This window comes from Silurus meridionalis, chromosome 24, assembly GCF_014805685.1.
Source record: "Silurus meridionalis isolate SWU-2019-XX chromosome 24, ASM1480568v1, whole genome shotgun sequence".
Lineage (NCBI taxonomy): Eukaryota > Metazoa > Chordata > Actinopteri > Siluriformes > Siluridae > Silurus > Silurus meridionalis.
In genome coordinates, this window is record NC_060907.1 from 10,973,432 (window position 1) to 10,992,309 (window position 18,878).

General features: G+C 37.8%; 1 protein-coding gene across 5 annotated transcripts in view; it reads left to right on the forward strand.

The window, feature by feature from the left end:
* Positions 1-18,878, forward strand: part of sh3pxd2aa (SH3 and PX domains 2Aa) — a 109,905-nt gene that overhangs the window by 73,199 nt on the left and 17,828 nt on the right. For 3 of the 5 annotated variants that reach the window (XM_046837914.1, XM_046837910.1, XM_046837911.1), the window contains exons 7-8: positions 5,770-5,817; positions 8,576-8,704. In XM_046837914.1, coding sequence (XP_046693870.1) covers positions 5,770-5,817; positions 8,576-8,704 — 177 coding nt within the window. The remainder of the gene's footprint in view (positions 1-5,769; positions 5,818-8,575; positions 8,705-18,878) is intronic. The other 2 variants (XM_046837912.1, XM_046837913.1) reach the window with 1 other exon arrangement.

The following is an 18,878-nucleotide window of genomic DNA, read 5'->3' on the forward strand; positions in this document are numbered from 1 at the left end:
ACAGAGAAGTTCTGTTCTTTTTCAGGGCTGACTTTAATTGATTAAAAATATTTTTTTTTTTCCGCTGTCTCATATACCTCCCAAGAAGCATATAGGTGATCTTTTTAGTGCCAGAAAATTGTTAAACATAGCAAAGGTGCCTGGTGTCTCTAAAAAAAAGTTTTTTACAGCAACAATGATGATGATGGTGTTAATGCTTATTGAATAATCAAGTTGAAAATTATTTACAGTTTAGCACAACAGTCGAGTATACCAAATTTCAGCTCTGCCTGATGTAATTTTTGAAAGGATTAGCTATTTAAATGTAATGACCACACAAACTGTGCAGACATTCCCACAGTTTCAAGTGATTCAAAGCAATTAATCCTAAGTGCTCTGAATACATTAAATCCTTGCCCCAGAACAAATGATTAGCATCATGACTAATTGTTTCCAAATCTCAAAAGGTTTAAATAATTTGTATAACAATTGTGTAAGGAATTAGAGAAACTTACCGTACTGATATGAACTGATTGAAAACCCAGGAACTTTCTCTCCAATGTGTTGTTTTTATGATACACCATACTAAGCTGTAGTGATGAATTTTCAACAAACTCTTGCCTGTCATCTTTGATAGACAGCAGGCATATTAGAGCCACTCAGTAGGGGTTCTGCTGAGTTTAACTAGAGCTTTACTCTATTGTCAACCTGTGGTGGTATGTTTAGCTCCATAGCTACAAAATAGAGGCATTTGGTTTGTGTGTATGTGTGTCAGTGAAAAGTAATGACACAGCACTTAACTTTCCCCATGGGTAAACCAAACCTTTGCTGTCTCTAAGTCCCCTGTAGACACAAAGAGTTTTACTGTCTCCATGTGGCCTTATTGTCCAAACTGTTTACCTGTATGCAGAATTAAATAGCTCTTTTGTCTACTCTTCACCCTAGCAGTGGGTTTTACAGTAAGCTAGATTTAAGCAGTTGGAATAAACAATGAAAAACCAGAAGTGTAGGCACATTTGTCCTAATTGGTTAATTGAGCTGTTCTTGGATCGGTGTTATGGCTGTTTGCATTATTTTGGTGCTATAGACTTGTGTCTTTTAACACAAGTTATATTCAACATTTAAAATTCAAAAATGTTAAATTGAATGAAAGTATTTTTGTATTAAAGAACTAGCAAATATACAGAGTGTGCCATGAGGACATTGATGAGATTGATGATGTACTTAAAACATAACATAATCAACTCATAAACATGGTTTTACCCTCGAAAGAGCTTTTCACACTGCGTTTAACCACTGGTTTATCCCTGTTCTAAACCCCACCTTTAACCCCTGCAAATCATTTCATACTATACTCATTTGATATAGCAATTCGGGGTTAACATTGCAAAAGTGCTGCCACTTGTGTACTTTGTAAAAAGATGCCAAGTTAGAATATTACAGATACTAAGCATCAGCCACCTAATCAGAAATGTAACAGCTCGTATTACATGTTTTGTAAAATAAAATAAGTAAATAAATAAAAATGAATAAAATGGAATATTGCATGCTGTGTAAACAGTAGTTGCAGTGTTTTAGGGTAAAATAAAATAAAATATACCAAATAGTGACAGAAAATTTTATACTGATTCTTTATATAAACATGGTCATTTGCCACCATGCGGTAAATATGCAAATAAGAATGAAGTCAGGGTTTAGTTATGTACAGTGTAAATGGTCAGATAAAGAACACCAATGATTAATTGGTAACCCAGGGTTACTCAAGTAAAATATTAAATATGGGCAGTGTGAAATATGATGTAAGAAACCCATGATTCCTTTCACCCTGGGTTTAGAATGACCCAGGGTGAGCGATGAAAAGAAAAAAAGAACGAGACTCTTTTTCTCCGCATGATCTTCACGAAATTCAGATGATGCAACTATTGGAACAATCCAAATGTTTCATAGGGGTTAATGTATACAGGTAACAGAGTTAACTGATTGATGTGAAACATTAAAATATGTATTTATTTATAATCTATAATGGATGACTAATGTAAAATTACATTTTATGCTTTAGAGGTTGAATGGACTTAAACATTCATGCAAAGTACTGTAAGAACTATTGTTCAAAATAAATTGCATAGATTCTTTTCTTTTGGTTCGGTTTCTCGAATTATTGTGTTTTAGTCTAATAGTGATTTGTGTGACATGATTTTCACACACAAATCACTATCAGTGATTTTCTACATAGACGTCTTTTTCTCTTGCTGCACATTTTGTCTTTTTTGTTGTTGTTTGACCCATGTGAGAACCAGATGTGAGTGTGGTTTGAATGGGGGGGTGCTAGCCAGTCAGACAGACCCCTGCTTATGTGGCATTGGGGATAAAGTTTCACTGTGACGTAGCAATGGCCAATAATGTTTACACAAGCCTTAAAAAGGGAGGAGGGAGAGGTGTTACTGATATGGAGAGGGGGAAATACAAGTGACACAAAGAGAGAGAGAGGGAAAGAGAGAGATATAGAGAGAGAGAGTTGGTTAAAGGGGGAAAGATGGATGCAGACATGGAGGAGTACCGGACAGATGGAGAATTGGGGAGAGGGTAGGGCTTAGTGCTAAGACAGCGGTGCAAGACGTTGTGCGTGCATGCGTGGTTTTTTTTTTTGGAGTAACAGCCGTAAATGGGTTTGTGCGGTTTTACTACGAATTTGCATTTAGCATGCAGTGCACTTTTTTGCTAAATTCCATTTGCCGTTTGTTCAAGTGTGTTCTGAAGCTCGGCAAAGTAAAAAAGAAAAAAGTAAAAAAAATAAAATAAATAATAATAAGCTTGTGGATTTTAAATTGTTAGAGTTGCTGAATTACAGCACTGACATTTCGAAGGTCAACCTATCTGGGGCATTATGTTCAAAGCAGCGTTTTTATTTTTTTACAGTCCCCTGCTGCTTTTGAGGCGATAACGCTGATAATACAAATGATTTTTCCCTGTTATAGTTTTAGAGAAGTGCAAAAGATTATGCCCCCTTGATGATTTGGATTTGATTTGATCTAAAAAAGAATTTCATGTTTATTGAATATTACAGTCCAGCCTACGACAGCATTTTACTCGAAGGTGGGACATGCTATAGATGGGTAAATTAATTGAGCCCCACAGAGGCGTCAGAAGACAAAGAAACAGTCTTTAAGTACTATAAGGCATTAAAAATAACAAACTATTGCAAGAGCAATATTTATTTGTTATATTTCTGTAAATGTCTTTGAGAGCAAAAGAGACAGTAAGAGGTTGTCCTAAATAGTGCAGTGTGTTTTTGTATTATGTGGTAATGTTCTCATTATTGTTCTTTATTAAAAACCATTTGCCTAATCTGAGACATTTTGGAGCATTTGTTGATCTAGCTTAAACATCAGTGAAAGACTATAAGATCATGTGACAAAGTAAGCGCTCCACACCCTCTTGGAAGAGGAAATATTTAGGACAGAGTGGCAGTCAGTGTATTCATTACGTGACAGGGAAAGAAAAAAAAAATCTAAATCCCCAAATCTTTCTGCACTGGAGAACACATGTAGAGCAGCATGGTGGATTTCTGCTTTCACTGCACATTTAGTGTGTGAAGTGTTTTCAGCAAGTTCTGCTTGGTTTTCTGTTGTTGTAGCCCATTCACCTCACAGTTGGCATGTTGTGTGTTCTGAGATGCTTTTCTGAGGAGCACAGGTGAGAACAGTTATAGTTGCCTTTTTGTACGCTTGACCAAGTCTGGACATTTTTTTTATTTTTACCTCAAAGCCTTTCAGCCTGCAGAATTACGGCTTACTGGATGTTTTTTAAGTGCCATTCTTTGTACACTGTGTGTAGACATAAAAAATGTAGATCAGCAGTTTCTGAAAAACTCAAACCAGCCTTCTGACCAACATACATGACGCTATCAAACTACTGAGATTATAATTTTCTGCCATTTTGATGTTTGATGTGAATATTAATTGAAGCTCTTGTTTATTTGGCTTGTTTATTCATGAATTTATGCATTGAGAATGGCTAATTCCCTGAAAATATTCCTGACTGAACACCTCTCCCTTATATCCTGATCAGCAGCTCCAATGCAGACAGTTATGTTTTGGATAGTCATCTTGAAATGATGAATTGCTGAAAACACACATGCCAATAACTGAATGAAGCCATATGAGATCTTTTCTTTAGGCATGCTGCTTCCTGCCTTTGTTTTTCTCCATCTCAATAACTGAATGAGTTTATACATGAAGTTTGAGGATAACTGTAAAACTGTAAAGACAGCTAATCAGAAATGGCTATCTATTTAAATGTTTCTGCAATGAATACGTCATGTGGTCATAAGGGGTCAACGTGAAAGAAAAACACCAGCGTTGTTTTGCCTCGGGTACAAAATCTGTAAGGAATTAGTGTGTACATGTATGTTGGGCGGAGTGATGGGAGTTGGAGAGGTAATATCTGTCAGCTGTTGAGTGTTACACTGTCAAGACTGGGTGGAGTTGCCTTGTTTTAAAGAATGTGATGTTATTTGGTACATTTGGCAAAATTCTGTCCATTCCAATTAAATTGTATAAAGGCCAAGTGCAACTATATGCAACTTTCTTATACAGGGTGAGGCAGACGTTTAGGATTTTAGAAATAAAATTGGATTGGCTGCTAATAGTATGGAAATTATTTTATTCTATAAATCATTAAAGGAAGAACCTGTTTAAACTCAAAATAAATGTTAATCATCACTCAGATGAGATGGTTAAGATGATGTTAAGTGGTTGGCGATTGGTGATCTAGTTTCCTGTTTAAGAATGTAAGCTCTATATAGACAAATGTACTGGAAAACCTGGCTTTTACAGCAATATATGGTTTTTCCCCAATCTACTACTTTAAAGTTAAAGGCACACCATTGTATAGGATGTACAGTATTTGTAAGTGTATACATAAAAGTTTTCCTTCAATTGAACTAGGAGACCAAAATCTGTTGCTTCATGACAATGCCCCTGTGAACAAGGCCAGATCCATGAAGATATGCTTTACACAGTTTTGTCCATATATGAGTAGTAGAAACATTAAAAGGAATGGAAAGGGGGTACGGTGGGGTGGCAGGTGGACTAGTTTTTGAGGGACAGAGTAAACTCTTAACACAAATTTGGAGATAAATTATTATAGCAAGGTCATGCTGTTCTGCAATTTGTTGAGCCCAGCAAATCTGGCTTTTCGTTTATTGTCAAAAATGTAGACTTTCACATTTCTTTTAAATTTGATGTGCTTTATTGGAGAGATGATACATTGTATGAGTGAGTGTTTTAATCCCATTTCCTGGTGTTTTCCAATCTGGCACCCAGTGTTTCTTAGACATTGTGGGAACATTTGGCTGGACCCCCATGAGAAATAGTCTTATTTTTTTCATCACTCAGGTTAAGGCTAGAGCTAGATTTTTGTGCATTTATAACTGTCAACGAAGGGTCTTCACAAACTCTGTAAGACAAATATGTATGTCAAACTAAAGCTCCTGTAACAAACAAATAAGGTGCAGTCACAATTGCATTCACTGGAAAATATACACAGAATTCAGGGAGCAGGTTGGAGCTACGGGTTGCTAATTTGAGCTTCATCACATCCACTTGCTATAAATGGAAGAGTGTGAATCATATAGCATGTGTGTGATCACTGAATTAATTATTGCTCGCATGCTTATAGGAAATACTGATAGGACTATGTGCATCCTGTTCTTTTGCCACTGCCTCTCTTTGCTACTGAATGACTCTTTAAACTGTCTTTCCTTTTCCTCATCTGCTCTTCTCTGCCAAGTTTGGATGTATGGCCTACAGGACAGTCCTACCAAGTCTGAGGCCACAGGTAGCTATTTCTTTTTTTACTGAATGTTCACTGTGCAGTTTTTCCTTTCTGCTTCTATCTCTTAAATGTGTACCTAACATTATAAAGCATGCATATAATTTTTTATGACACACCCCATTTCTGTCTATCACCTTCCAAAGGATTGAGCAATTGAGTGAAGTAGCATGATGTTAAGCATCCGATAAAGCACCCAGGTCTGAAATCAACATGTCTAAAAAGCATCATCATTAATCTGTTCCATGATCATGCTCCAAATCAAAGCGCTATCTAAAAATGGCTGCCTCGTGTCTGACCTTATTCACAGTCTTCACCAGAATGCAATTAGCATGAGTTTTAGAAACGACGGCATGCGAATAAACATTTCAGCCAATATTGCGCTCATCCCTCGGAAATAAACAGCATTCGCGAGCCTGAAACCATCTGGAGAACATCTTCTCCGGGTTCCTCACACACAACCGGTCTGTTTGGGGCAAAGCAGGAAAACACGTGATGTTGCCTTGTTTTTGAAGAAAAAAAAAATCTTATAAATGAAAGCTAAGGCAACAATATGATGCTAATTGAAATGTTTCGCCAGAGTTTCCTTTTTTTTTTTTTTTAAACAAATGTAAGTGTGTCTTAAAAACAGTAGCTGAATGTTTTAAACAATTGGAAGTGCTTATGTGTTTTAGCCAGAGCTTGCCTGTGTTGTGTACAATGGCTTCATTTGGACTTGATGCCTCCAAGAAAGGAAGTGAAATGTTTGAACCAGGAGCACAGAAATGTAATTTACTGTCCAAACTCAGAAGGTCAGCGTTGTCCTCGGTCATTCAGAGTAGTCTAAATTAAATACAGGAAACTTATTTGTACTGTTTAGTTAATAGACACTGTGGTAGTGTTTAAAGCCAATCTAAAGAGACTGTTCTGTTTCTGACACCTGATTAGAAATAAGTACAGGGAACCTTTGTCTATCCATTGGCTGACAGACATTTTGTGTTGAAGGATTTGATGGTAAACCTAAATAAACATGCTTGTGAAAACCATGGCAGCCTTATTCTGGTTGTCTGCTGATAAAAATGACCCTGATGCATGTTTATTAAAGAGCAAATCACTATCTGCTCTAATGTGGAAAAGAACTGCAGTGAGAAACAGCCAGCTAGCAAATTCATCTTCTGTCATGCACAGCAGATCCCTGAATCTGGTTCTGTTATCAATTTCTGTGTATGGTAGGACAATTGAGCAGATTGTAAGAGCTTCTAAAATAAAATATTTGTCTTCATACTGAAATGAATTGGTAAATGTAAAAAAAACAAAAAAAGACATAAAATGATCACAGACGACAGAACGTATATATTCCTTTACATTAGACCTCCATTTCACTTTGCAGAACAGCCACATGATAAACAGCTCTCGCATTATTTTGGAGACAAAGTGGGATTTAGGGTTTAGGCATACTTCATCTGGCACAACTTTCCATGCAAGACTGTATAGTGTGTGAAGGTGTTGTGTAGTGTGTAGGCTTTGTTTTTTAAGTTGCTTGTATTTATGTTGTTAAAGCTATTAGCAATGCACATTAATGTATCTCAGTGTAGTATCTAGGACATATCCTGCATGCTTTCCATCCTGCCTGTCAGTCTCCTTAGCCACTGCTTATTTATGGCTGATCTGGGATCACTTTCCATTGGAGCATGCAAGTTTAAATTCCATATGCAGTTTGCTTACCTTGAGGAACACATACAGGGAGAGGCAGAAAGAGAAGGAGGGAGTTAAAGAAGTGTTGCCCTGTACATTTACACATACCTGGAAATGCCATAAACTGTATAAATGTGTTTTCTATTACTGTGATTTTTCGAAAGTATTTTTAGACTAAATCTCTTCACAAAGTCTGTCACAAAATCACAGGCTGTAAGTCGCATTTTAAACAGATATTACAGCTAAGATAGCAACAATGACAAGTAAATAATTTTTTACAGACTAAATAGGCAAGCATGAAAGAAACAAGAAAGTGAGGATGAATTAGTAAGTCATATAAGAGAGTAATAAAAGAGCAGTATAGCCTAAGCTAAAATGCTTTCCTCTCGTGTTTCACATAAACTGACTTTCTCTCTCTCTCTCTCTCTCTCTCTCTCTCTCTCTCTCTCTCTCTCTCTTTTTTTTTTTCTCTGTTTCTCGCTTTGCTCTTTCCTTCTCTCTGTGTCCCCTCATATGTTTCTATTTAAGGCTTGGAGAGTAGACTGCTCTGATTGGCGTGTTTCACTCCCCCCCCCAACTGTTGCCTAACCCCTTGAATGGGAGGAGAGAGAGGCCTTGCTTGCTCTCGTCTGTTTATTTTCCACCAGAAAAAACTCCTCCAACCCTCCACTCCAGACTCACATCCCCGACTGTTAGCAGCTCTCCCTCTTTTCCCAATTTCTTATTTTTCTCCCTTCTTCTATTCCTGCTTTTCTTTTTTTTCCCCACTTGCTTAAATTTGTGCTATGGAGCCCCAACGCCAACGCAAGCTTCCGCAACAGTCTCCTCCTTGAAGGAGCTCTCCCATTTTATGTCCTGTTTCACATCTTTTTTTCCTCTTTCAATGCTCCAGCCTCGGCTCGGGGGGAAGCTCAATCTATATGGCCAGTCGCTGCAGAGCATGCGCCGAGAGCAGGGGTTTCCGATGTGCTAGGCTGCAGGGGGGTGTGGGTGTAGGTGTGGATGGCAGCGTACAGGGGCCGCAGAGGCATGAGGGGCAATGGGGCAGCAGGCAGGTGGCTCACAGCATGTTTCTTCCCCTCGGTTCCAGGCCTGGACAGCAGTGAACCCATGGTGCTGGAGCAGTACGTGGCTGTCGCCAACTACGAGCGGCAGGAGAACTCTGAGATCAGCCTGCGTGCCGGCGAGACGGTGGACGTAATCGAGAAGAGCGAGAGCGGTGAGTCAATCTCACATTCTCTCAAGACATTGGTCTATAAATACTTTATACATATATATTCTAATCTGTTCACTTGCTGCATACTCTTATTGCAAATATGTGCACTAACTTACATGGCCAAGCATGCATTAATAAAAATAAAAAATAGGTTTAACTGAATTTACTAAGAAAACCGTTTCCCGGAATGGATATAAACACTGTAACCGGCATATCTACGGATACTATTACCAGTTCTTTCTTCTCTTTCTTTAAGTCTTTGTCCTCAAGAATCCCTTTTTCTCTCCTCCTCCTTTGCTCTGGTCTCTTCCCCTGTCACCCCCACCCCCAAACCCCCTGATTCTGCAGTCTTGCCCCTGGCTCCACCTGGAGGTGTTGTTTTGGCTGGTCAGTTGGTTGGTCAATCAACTGCTTCCATTTCTCACCCCCTGAAGCTCTGGGCTTGTTTCCAGACTGTTGTCTTTCCCATTAGGAATGTCTTCTATCCAGGCATGATAACTACCAGCCCTCCCCACTCTCGCTCTGGGCTCCAGAGGTGGGCCAAGGTTGCACTTTTCCAGCACTGCAGAACTTGAGATGGACAAGAAAGACAGAGAAAAAGATTCTGCCTAATCAGCTTTCTTAAAGTTGGATATGCTGCAGATGGCAAATAACCTCAAGCCACATTTACTGTTCTTTTTCTCACTTCTTCATGTGACTTGGACTTTTATTCTTCAGAATGTGTGTCTGCAATCAAGCAAAACGCTGTATTCATATGAAATACTCATGTATTTTCCATCCAGTTTTCCGAACCTTGGCCCCCATGTTGAACATGCCAAACACTTTAGCCAAAGATTATATACTGATATTTTATCCGTTGTTTGCATACACATTAAGCTAACAGTGCTAGTGCAAATGTCCTAAAAGCTAGCCTCCTACAGTAGGGTGTGTTTTTAACATTAGCCCAATTTGAATGGATTTTTCTGTATTTCTCGTTCAGTTGGAGTACAGTAAGCATATTGTTTTCTGCAGAGGAAGCATGCCATGGGAAAGCCCAAAGTTCTTAAATCACATTCGAGGTCATGCTCTACAAGTCTGTTCTAATCAGGATATTTATAAAAGTCTCTCTAAGGAGCTTTATTTATAAAGTCAAATTTTGAAGCTGAAGTTTCAAAAAGCTAAAGTTTTCGTATGAAGTTTATTTTAAGCATTTTGCAACTTTTGTGGTTCAAGAAACTCATGTTTATGTCATTTAAACTCATTTTATAATTGCACTAGTTGCGAGACACTTTAGTAAATTGCCAGTAGCTGTTTTCCTCGATCGATTTATTATCATGATTTGGATTATGCCAAAAGCAATAACCAGATTATAGCTTGTGATAAAACAGACATTCCTTTCCTAGATCAGTTTTTAAAAGACATCTTGTTTTGACTAGTGGCAGATTTTTCATGTTAAAATTCAAAAAGACATGCAAAGAAATCTAGAAATTAAGTATATATTAGTCTTTTTTGGCTTATATTTACTTCATTGTCTTTAGAGGAAACATGCTGTCCCCTACTGGACTTGAGCTTTAGTCAGTTCTTGATCACTGATGACATCACCTTCATGCTGTGCCAAGCCAAACAATTAAGTGTGCTTGCTTAAAATCACAGACTTTTATAACTCTCTTTATATGTTTATTGTCACCTCGTGGCTTTTGCTGTTAGTGTCCCTCTGGCATGTAGTGCTGTCACTATGCTTTTCAATAGCTAATTTACTACATACCCCCTGTTGTGGCTTTCCATTTCTTTGCTTTTTCAAGCAAAGGACATATTTATTCAGTGACCATGGCTTCACTTTCTTGCACAAGTTATAGCAACAAATGGATAATGTTGTACCATTGTTTTTTTGATCTGCATGGCTTGCAGATCTTAGACGAGGTCATTGAATGATTTTTTCGAGGATAAACCTTGAAGAACATCACATCAGTGTTTTGGCTTTTGCATACAGTACTCAGGATGTTGCCGTCCCTGAGTTCTCACCCCTTGGCTTCATCTGCTCCAGTTAGACTCCAGCTGTTTCAATGGAAAGCTGAAGCCAATAGAGTAAACTCTCCACATCTTGGAGCGGATGTGTCTGGCAGAGCTTATGTATGTCCATCTGGTGTTACAACCTACAAATATTATTTAGTAAAACACTAAAGCAAGTTTTTAGTGAGAAAGAAAGCATGCGTTTTCCAATTACTGGATTGTTATGCAGAGATGTCAAAATTGGTACTTGGGTCCAGCTCTCTGTCTAACTTTCCTCAAAAGAGAATGTGTGCCATTGCAACAGCCATCTCAACATATGCTTTAGTATTTTGAGTACTGTCTTAAGCTCATGTCACATTCAATAAACTGTTTTACAACGAAAGGAAGGAGGTATTTGCCAGTAGTACCCTGCACTGGGTTATATTATATCGAGCTGATAGGCATCTGAAATTGCCATTGCAGGAAATGTTTGGCAGAGACTAGGCAGTTCTGGCTCTCCTCCGTGTCATTAAGAGGAAAGGATGGAAAATCCCTCTCTTCCTGGCTTTCATAAAAGCTTCTAATGACTCCTGCAGCAGCCACAGAGCTACTATGCCACATACCTCAAACCAACACCAGGACACAGCATCTTGCTAAAAATTTCAGAGCTGAGGTTAGCTAATGTTCAAGTGTACTGAAGACTGAATAAGATTAAGACAAGCCAGTGTGACACTCATCTGCTGTTTAGTAGTTTTAGTTAAATATAGAAACCCAATGAATTCTTTGAGAGATCCCTTTTAATGTCCAACAGATGGAATCACTGCGAGACATGGTTCTGGGTAGAATGCAAAAAATTCACAACCATTCGACAAACCCCAAAGGAACCTTTTAATGCCATGTGTACATGAGTGCAAACGTTTTCTACCAACATCCTGAGTTCCACGCCCTTCCCCTCCCTTTTGTCTCTTGGGTATAGTTATCTCAGTCTCTCACCCCACTAACCCCAACATGTCCTCTAGAGTGATCTTTTCCTAATCCTGGATAAATTGTATTTGTCTTGGCCCTCTTCCCAGTGGAGATCCGGTTGACTGAATGCTGCAAGAACCAGACTAAATCTTAGCCAGAGCAGGTGGAGCCATGTTTTCCATGCCAAACTGTGGTGAACGGAAACTCCGCTGATGTAGTAATGGTTTACTGAACAACAATAGCACAATGGCATAACAGTGAATTTTCATATGTGGGAAGTCCATTCATCTCACACAGACCTTAAGTTTTAAGAATGATTCATTAAGTGTATGATTTAAGTTTCGGTCAATTTGTGGAGCCACTTCAGTTAAGTTTCAAAATGTATGCTTTATTAAAATACAGCATAAATCCACTTTCTAGATTCTTGCATACAACCCGGTCTTGTGTCTTTTGATACACTACAGGATTTTGATTTAGGAGAACCCCACCATGTTTAATGTTTTGTCAATACAATCCCAGCCTTTCGTTGCTCTCGCTTTGATTTCATTGAACCCATAACCACAGTTGTAACCCAACCCTTAACTTTGACGCTATAAAGCACTCTGAAGTAGCAGTTTCTTCTCTTTCCAGCTTCCAATTTTGAGTACTATTGGAACTTTGCCCATTTTAGTGTGAAAGATAGACTAATAGTAACAGGCTTTGAAGTTTTGACCAGAGGCCCAGCGTGGCTCCCCTTTAAGTTCTTAAAATCGTAGACCTCCTGAAGATAGGGATTTACCATAAAATGTGACTTTCTGACATTTGTGGGGAGAAAGTTGCATAAAGATTGAAAATCCCTCCAGAAACTCTGCTGGTTTGTTTTGATAAAAATGCTTTTGACATGTCTTGCTACTGATCACAAGCTCTGGTTGTATTAGATCTTTAAGAAAGAAACAGATCAGAGTTGTACAATTCACATAATTTGCACACAAAACATGAGCCATTAAAATCAGCTGTTGACTCTTTTTTGTTTTTGCTGGTATTAGATCTCTCAAAAGGCACTGTGTATTGAAACTAAAAAACAATGTCAGACAACACATTGATGTAGGAACAAATCTGGAAGATGTTGAGGCTGTACATTCTAAACACTTAAAAGGCCTGGCTTTAAATGTGCAGTTTCACAGTGGATACTGATATAAAAAAAGGCCATCTCTTTTCTAGGGTCTTTGCCAGATATGAGAACTGTTACAATCCAGCCAACCTTTATTGATCAAAAAGCATTCTTTTAGTTGCTTTTTAAAAGTGGATTTTATTGTAGGAGTACTGATTTGGGCTCTGATCCTGCCTTTAATCCACCATTCATATTTGTAGCCAGAATAGCATTCCTACATAAAAAAATGTCAGGTCTAATTAACTGTTGATCAGACTTGAAAAAAATGGCTTAAGCTTCTTGGACTGTGTTAATTCTAAAATGCTTATTTGGAAGATAAGCTAACTATAGACTATTGTTAGCAATGGTGTTCAGCCAACAAGGAAAACTAAAGTATAGTGATGATGCACAGGAGCAAATGATGTCATTGTTTGTAACTCTATATCCAGCAATTTTTTTTTGTTTGGTCAGTTTGCCGAACAGTTAATGATACAGCATGTGTTTTTCTTTATCTGTTTCAAAAGCACACACTGGCTAGCACCTACATGCATTTTCAGATATCAAATTGTACATATACAGTATCATAATTAACGTCAATAATTATTGTGTATTTGTTCTTAAACTTAAAAATTTGAATGAATCATCCCCCTGTGGCATCTATAAAAATAGTCAGGGGTTTTAATTGTTATTTGTATTAATAACTACTTAATTAAGGTATACTTCACCAACACTCATGTACAAATTCCAAATGCCAAATGCTTTTCTGTTTTTCTTTTTGTTTTCTGTTCAAAATTGCATAAATGTGACTGTAAATTGGGTAAACCAGTAACAGTCGAACAAAGGTTTTGTGCAATGTTGGAGGATGTACCACTTGCCCACAGCTAAATACTGTTTGCTTTTTCTGTGGAACTCTGTGCATAGTAAATTTTGAAGTTTACTGTAAAACTAATAGGAGGCAAACTTAATGAAAACAGCATGTTGGACATGAACTCTTTCCACGTTTCTGTTTTCACATCAGTTTCTTTCCCCTCCCCTGCTCACAGCTCACATATCTATACATCTCTCCTCATGTTTTTATGCTAACTAGGCACACCAAGTCTGTTTTTCTATCATATGTACTGCTGAACAAGAGCCTAATGTGGTGAACCAGGAACCAGAAATTAAACAGATGTTTCAGGTGGAAATCTAATGAAGAATGTGTTCAGATTATGTATAGACTTTCATGCAGTGTCTGCTATGCATTTATGCTTTATATTTCTGCATCTTTCCAAAAGAATCCAGTAAGAAATGATCCTATTTTTCCCTCATTTCTCTTCTCTTCTTTTTTTCCACTGTCATAGATGGGGGGAATGTGTGGGGAAAAGCTGCTTTGAACTACAGGCCAGACATCTGCTTACTCTCCTCACCACACTCTCCATTCAACTCTCTCTCTCTCTCTCTCTCTCTCTCTCTCTCTCTCTCCCCCACTTTCCTACTGTACCAGTCTCCTAATGGGCATTATCGATACAATTAGCATTGTGTTTTGGCTGTCCCTATTCGTCCACTTAGAAGTGGGTGAAACAAATATGGTTAGTTCTAATAACTAACTAATAACTAAATCCTGCCAATTGTGCCACTTTTGCTTAGAGATCTTACTCCTTGCTGAGTCCTGGGAAGTCCATGCCACATATTATAAATACAAACTACAGAATATATATATTTTTTTGCTTCATATTTGCTTTACCTAAATACAGAAAGCATTAGAAATGCTCCTAGATACACTTGATTGAGACATTTTTTTCTATCCATTGTCTGCCATTTTTTCTATATCTGTATAAGAACATGCTTTGTTTGCATATTTATTCATTCAGTAACAATCTGTTAAAAAATGTTTAAATGTAAATTTGATTGCTTTAAACTGCAAGACATGTTTACTATTTTTTGCACTAATATGCAAGTCTACTTGTATTTCCACCCCAGCATGCTAGATGGTGATATTTGTCTCAAGCACATCTTTTTTTCTAGAACCTCAAACTGATTTCAGAGGAAATTTGAGCCCCACAAGCCTAGTGTTGCTCCCTAAGTGACTTTGCTGCTAGGTTTGGCTGCCCTTTAAGTGCCTTCCAAAGAGATTCATTTTTCTTGCAACACAATTTTACATTTTTGAGCATACATTAGTTGCTTTTTCACTGCACAGACCTTCTCAAAAGTGCTCAAAGTGCTCAGATAACTCCTGTTTATTCTGCTCAGATGTTAATAGTTTAAGATCCGAATTAAATCTAAAGCTTTTCTGTTTTGTTTTTGTTTTTGCTGTCATCTTAGAAATCTTTTGAACATAAAAATAGACTGTACCATACATGTTCTCAGCACATGTGGAGTAGTAAGGAATCTGACTCAGAAACGGGAAATGAGCCATGCAGTTGGAGTTTTTTTTTCTTTTCTAAATGCATGCTCTTTCATGTGTGTAAGAGTGTCTTTTCTGATGACCTTCAGTGTGCTTTCAATTAAGTGAACATCCCAATGTAACATGCTGACACGTAGCTTTTAAACAGCTGTTGTGCAAGTCTGCAATGGCATGTTTTTTTCCACACTATTTCAAGCCTGATGTGAAACACTGTATTCACTGGCAACCTTGAAAAAAAAACAACACGACCTTACCACCTGCAGAAGACCGAGAGTTAAGTATGTCCAGTGTTATTCACTTTGTGGAACAGCTGATGCAAGATGAATTTTAGCCGACACGACAAATATTGTGCCTGCTTACAATCCGCAAAACCCCAGGTTTGACCCTAATAATCTGAGGGAATGTTTGTTGGGGTAAAATCTTTTTTTTTTTTGTCAATCTGCCAACTAAACATTGGCTAACAAAATGTTCCGCTTTTGTGTTGTGTCTGTGTTTTGGGTGTGCTATTAGTACATGAAATCCAGAAGTAATGCTGTAAGACTTGCTGACTGATTGATTCTATCAATGTCTGTGAGGAAACCATTGAACATATTTGACTAGCACATGTGTAGTATGTAGACATTCCTCGATTTTATGCATTTCAAATAATCCCACAACACCATGAGCCAATTTCAACAATGTGTGTGATACAGCCATATGGTTCCCACGTGCAGTCTGTCAAAAGCATATATTATAGAGCCACACTGTCACATCAAGATTTATTAACCGGTTTTCCACATCGAAGTTCAGCTCCATTTTTACAAAGTGGCGTTTGGAACTTTTACAAATTTTCCAAGAAAACCAGACATGACAACGGAGCAGGTGTATTTTAAAAACTGGGAATTCGTTTTTTTTTTTCTCTTTTTTCTTTACTCCAGATAATCCCCTTGGTCAGGGATTTTGTTAAATGGATTAGAAATTACGTGTGTGAATTATCTAAACTTTATTAAAGTCCAGTGTTAAATTGGTTTCCTGTTTATAAAGAGTTTGTGAGTAACAGATCAGCACATCATTCTAGCTTTAGAAGTGGAATACCAGGACCATCTTTTCTAGCAAACTCATTTGCGTCACTTCAGGTCAGACCCGGATTCCTCATGCGTATTGATTCATCGTGTTTTTAAACAGCGTGTCTGAAATCGGTTAATGTAATTCAACGCAACTCTTCGGCTACCGTTACCTTGACTTTTTTTTTTTTATTAGCACGTGGCGATTTGCTTTGCCGGAGACGGCCTTGAGCCAGAGTGATCCTGACAAGCCTCAGCAACAGACATCTGGTTCATCCCTATGGTGTGGTGTCTAGCTGCTTTTGCTCAGATATTTGATGCTAATCCCATGCTGGAGATGATTTTGACTATTTGGCTTTGAAGGTGTTTATCTCTCTGCAGTTATTTGAAATGTTTAGTAGTAGTAGTTGTATTAGTATTAGTAGAGTTGAGTATACATTTACATTTGTATTTACAATTATGGCATTTAGCAGACCTTCTTATCAGGAGTGATGTACAAAAGTGCTTCAAAATCACTAGCAATGAATAAATCAACACTGGTTCACTGGGTTGCACATTTTTAATTATAGGGAATAGAACTATAGCCCCCCATTTTTTAAATAAAGAATAAAAAAAAAAAAAGGAAAATAAGTTTTATTTCAAATGTCTTAGGAAGGGGCAAGGTCTTCACCCATCGTTTGAAGATAGACAGTGACTCAGCTGTTTAGACTTCTGGGGGAAGTTCATTCATCACTTTGGTGGCAGAGCAGAAAAGAGTCTTGATGTATACTGTACCAACATGTTACCCTTAGAGATTGGGTACCAGTCGAGCAGTTTTAAAATTTTAAAATTTTAAAAGCTATGTTTAGTGTATAATTAGCAAAAAACTAAATAAACATGACTGTAAAGGTATTTAACATCTATCTAAAACCATTGGAGTAGGAATTTTGCCTAACCAACCATTCCTTTAATTTTCTGTGTAACTTCTGGTAATTTGATAAATTATCATTTTAAGTGCTTTAATTCTTGCCAACTAAACTGTATGCTGTGAAGACTGGACTGCAAATACTAAAATATATTCCTATATTATTAGCCCAATTTCTGCTCCTTAGTTAAGCCCGACTGAATAGTGCTTTTGTGGTAGAAACACAGCAAACAGTGGCTGCTGTTTTGCATTTTGATTTCAATTGACTCTCTGTACTGCCCGTAAAAGGTTCCCAGTGGGACAGACAGGTAGACAGTATCTCATTCACAGTAAGGGAGGCTGCCTACACACACACTCTCACACACACACACACACACACACACACACACACACACACACACACACACAGTTTTCCCCTGAACAGGGTGGTATAGGCATCAATCAGGCACTTATACTCTGTGGCTTGAATCAAACTGAATGAATCTAAATATACGTTGTTCTGATCTATTGACTCTATGTGAATAAACAGATGTAGAACCTGGTGGTCTCACCAGCACCAGACCCTTTATTAACACAAGTTAACACATATATTATACATTTCCATGAGGTTAATCCAGGTAGTAGGATTTATGGCCATAAACTTGCAGGCTGGTTCCATGCTGTGGATGTTTCATAACTCCATTTCATCTTACTACAAAATGCTTTATAACTCTTTAGAGGTTCATTGTCCACCTTTTTTATAGGGGTTATAGCCTAGCCTACATTATCCAGAGAAGCATAGGGCACAGAGATGTTTTGATCTCAACATTTTCTCCATAATACACACAGCACACATGCAACACTTAAGTCATAATTACAACCCGAGTGTTTGCCCAGCTATAAAAAGAATAGCGCTGTTGGCAGTAGGCATAGTTTCCATGTTGCTGGACTTTCCTGCAGTTTCAAACTGTCAGCATGCATATGTGGGTGCATTGATCAAGTACATTTGAATTTTGCATGCATGTCTAATTTCAGAACTGGACTTGACTTTGGGCGTGTGAGCTAGGTCAGGACATGCAATGGCCTGACAGCTGACATACTGAAAATTTCAGCACTGATTGATGACCACAATTCATAGAATGAACACAGGCAACAAATCTGCTTGTTGCATGTTAACAGAATGGTACAGACTTATGTCAAAGCTTGTGAGATGAATTTTGATGTAGAATGACAGAAAAAACCTACATATTTGATTGTCCACACTGTTAATACTGTTTATGTCATTATCCTTTTAATTCAGTACTATATGATTTTACCTTTTGGGATGCACATATATTCTATAGTGTCATTGTGTTACTTGACAGGGTAAATAGTGCTATCTATATGCAAAATAAAAAGCAATTTTTAATACAGCTTGACATTTGCAATTACAGTCCATAATTATTAATAATTCTCTTCTTCCATGCAAGTCATACTTAAAAGCTGAAGAGTTTTGACAGAAATCTTGAATAGATCCTTCAGTGTTTCAATGCATAAAGTGTTTTTCATATAACATTTTTACGCAATTCTTGTGAATTTGTATGTGAAAATGAAGGCCTGAGACTTTTCAAATAAAGTTTTACCACTGAAAAGAATCGAAATAGCTGCGGTATTGTTTTTCCAGGCTTGGACCTGTTCACCTTTTCTCTCTTGACAGCTGGTTTGATGTCAGCTTTCCAAATATATCCTTGTGGTATCAATTTTGCATTCGCACATACGCAAAGTGAAATAAAATAAAGGGACCAGATTTTAGACAGGAAATGCCT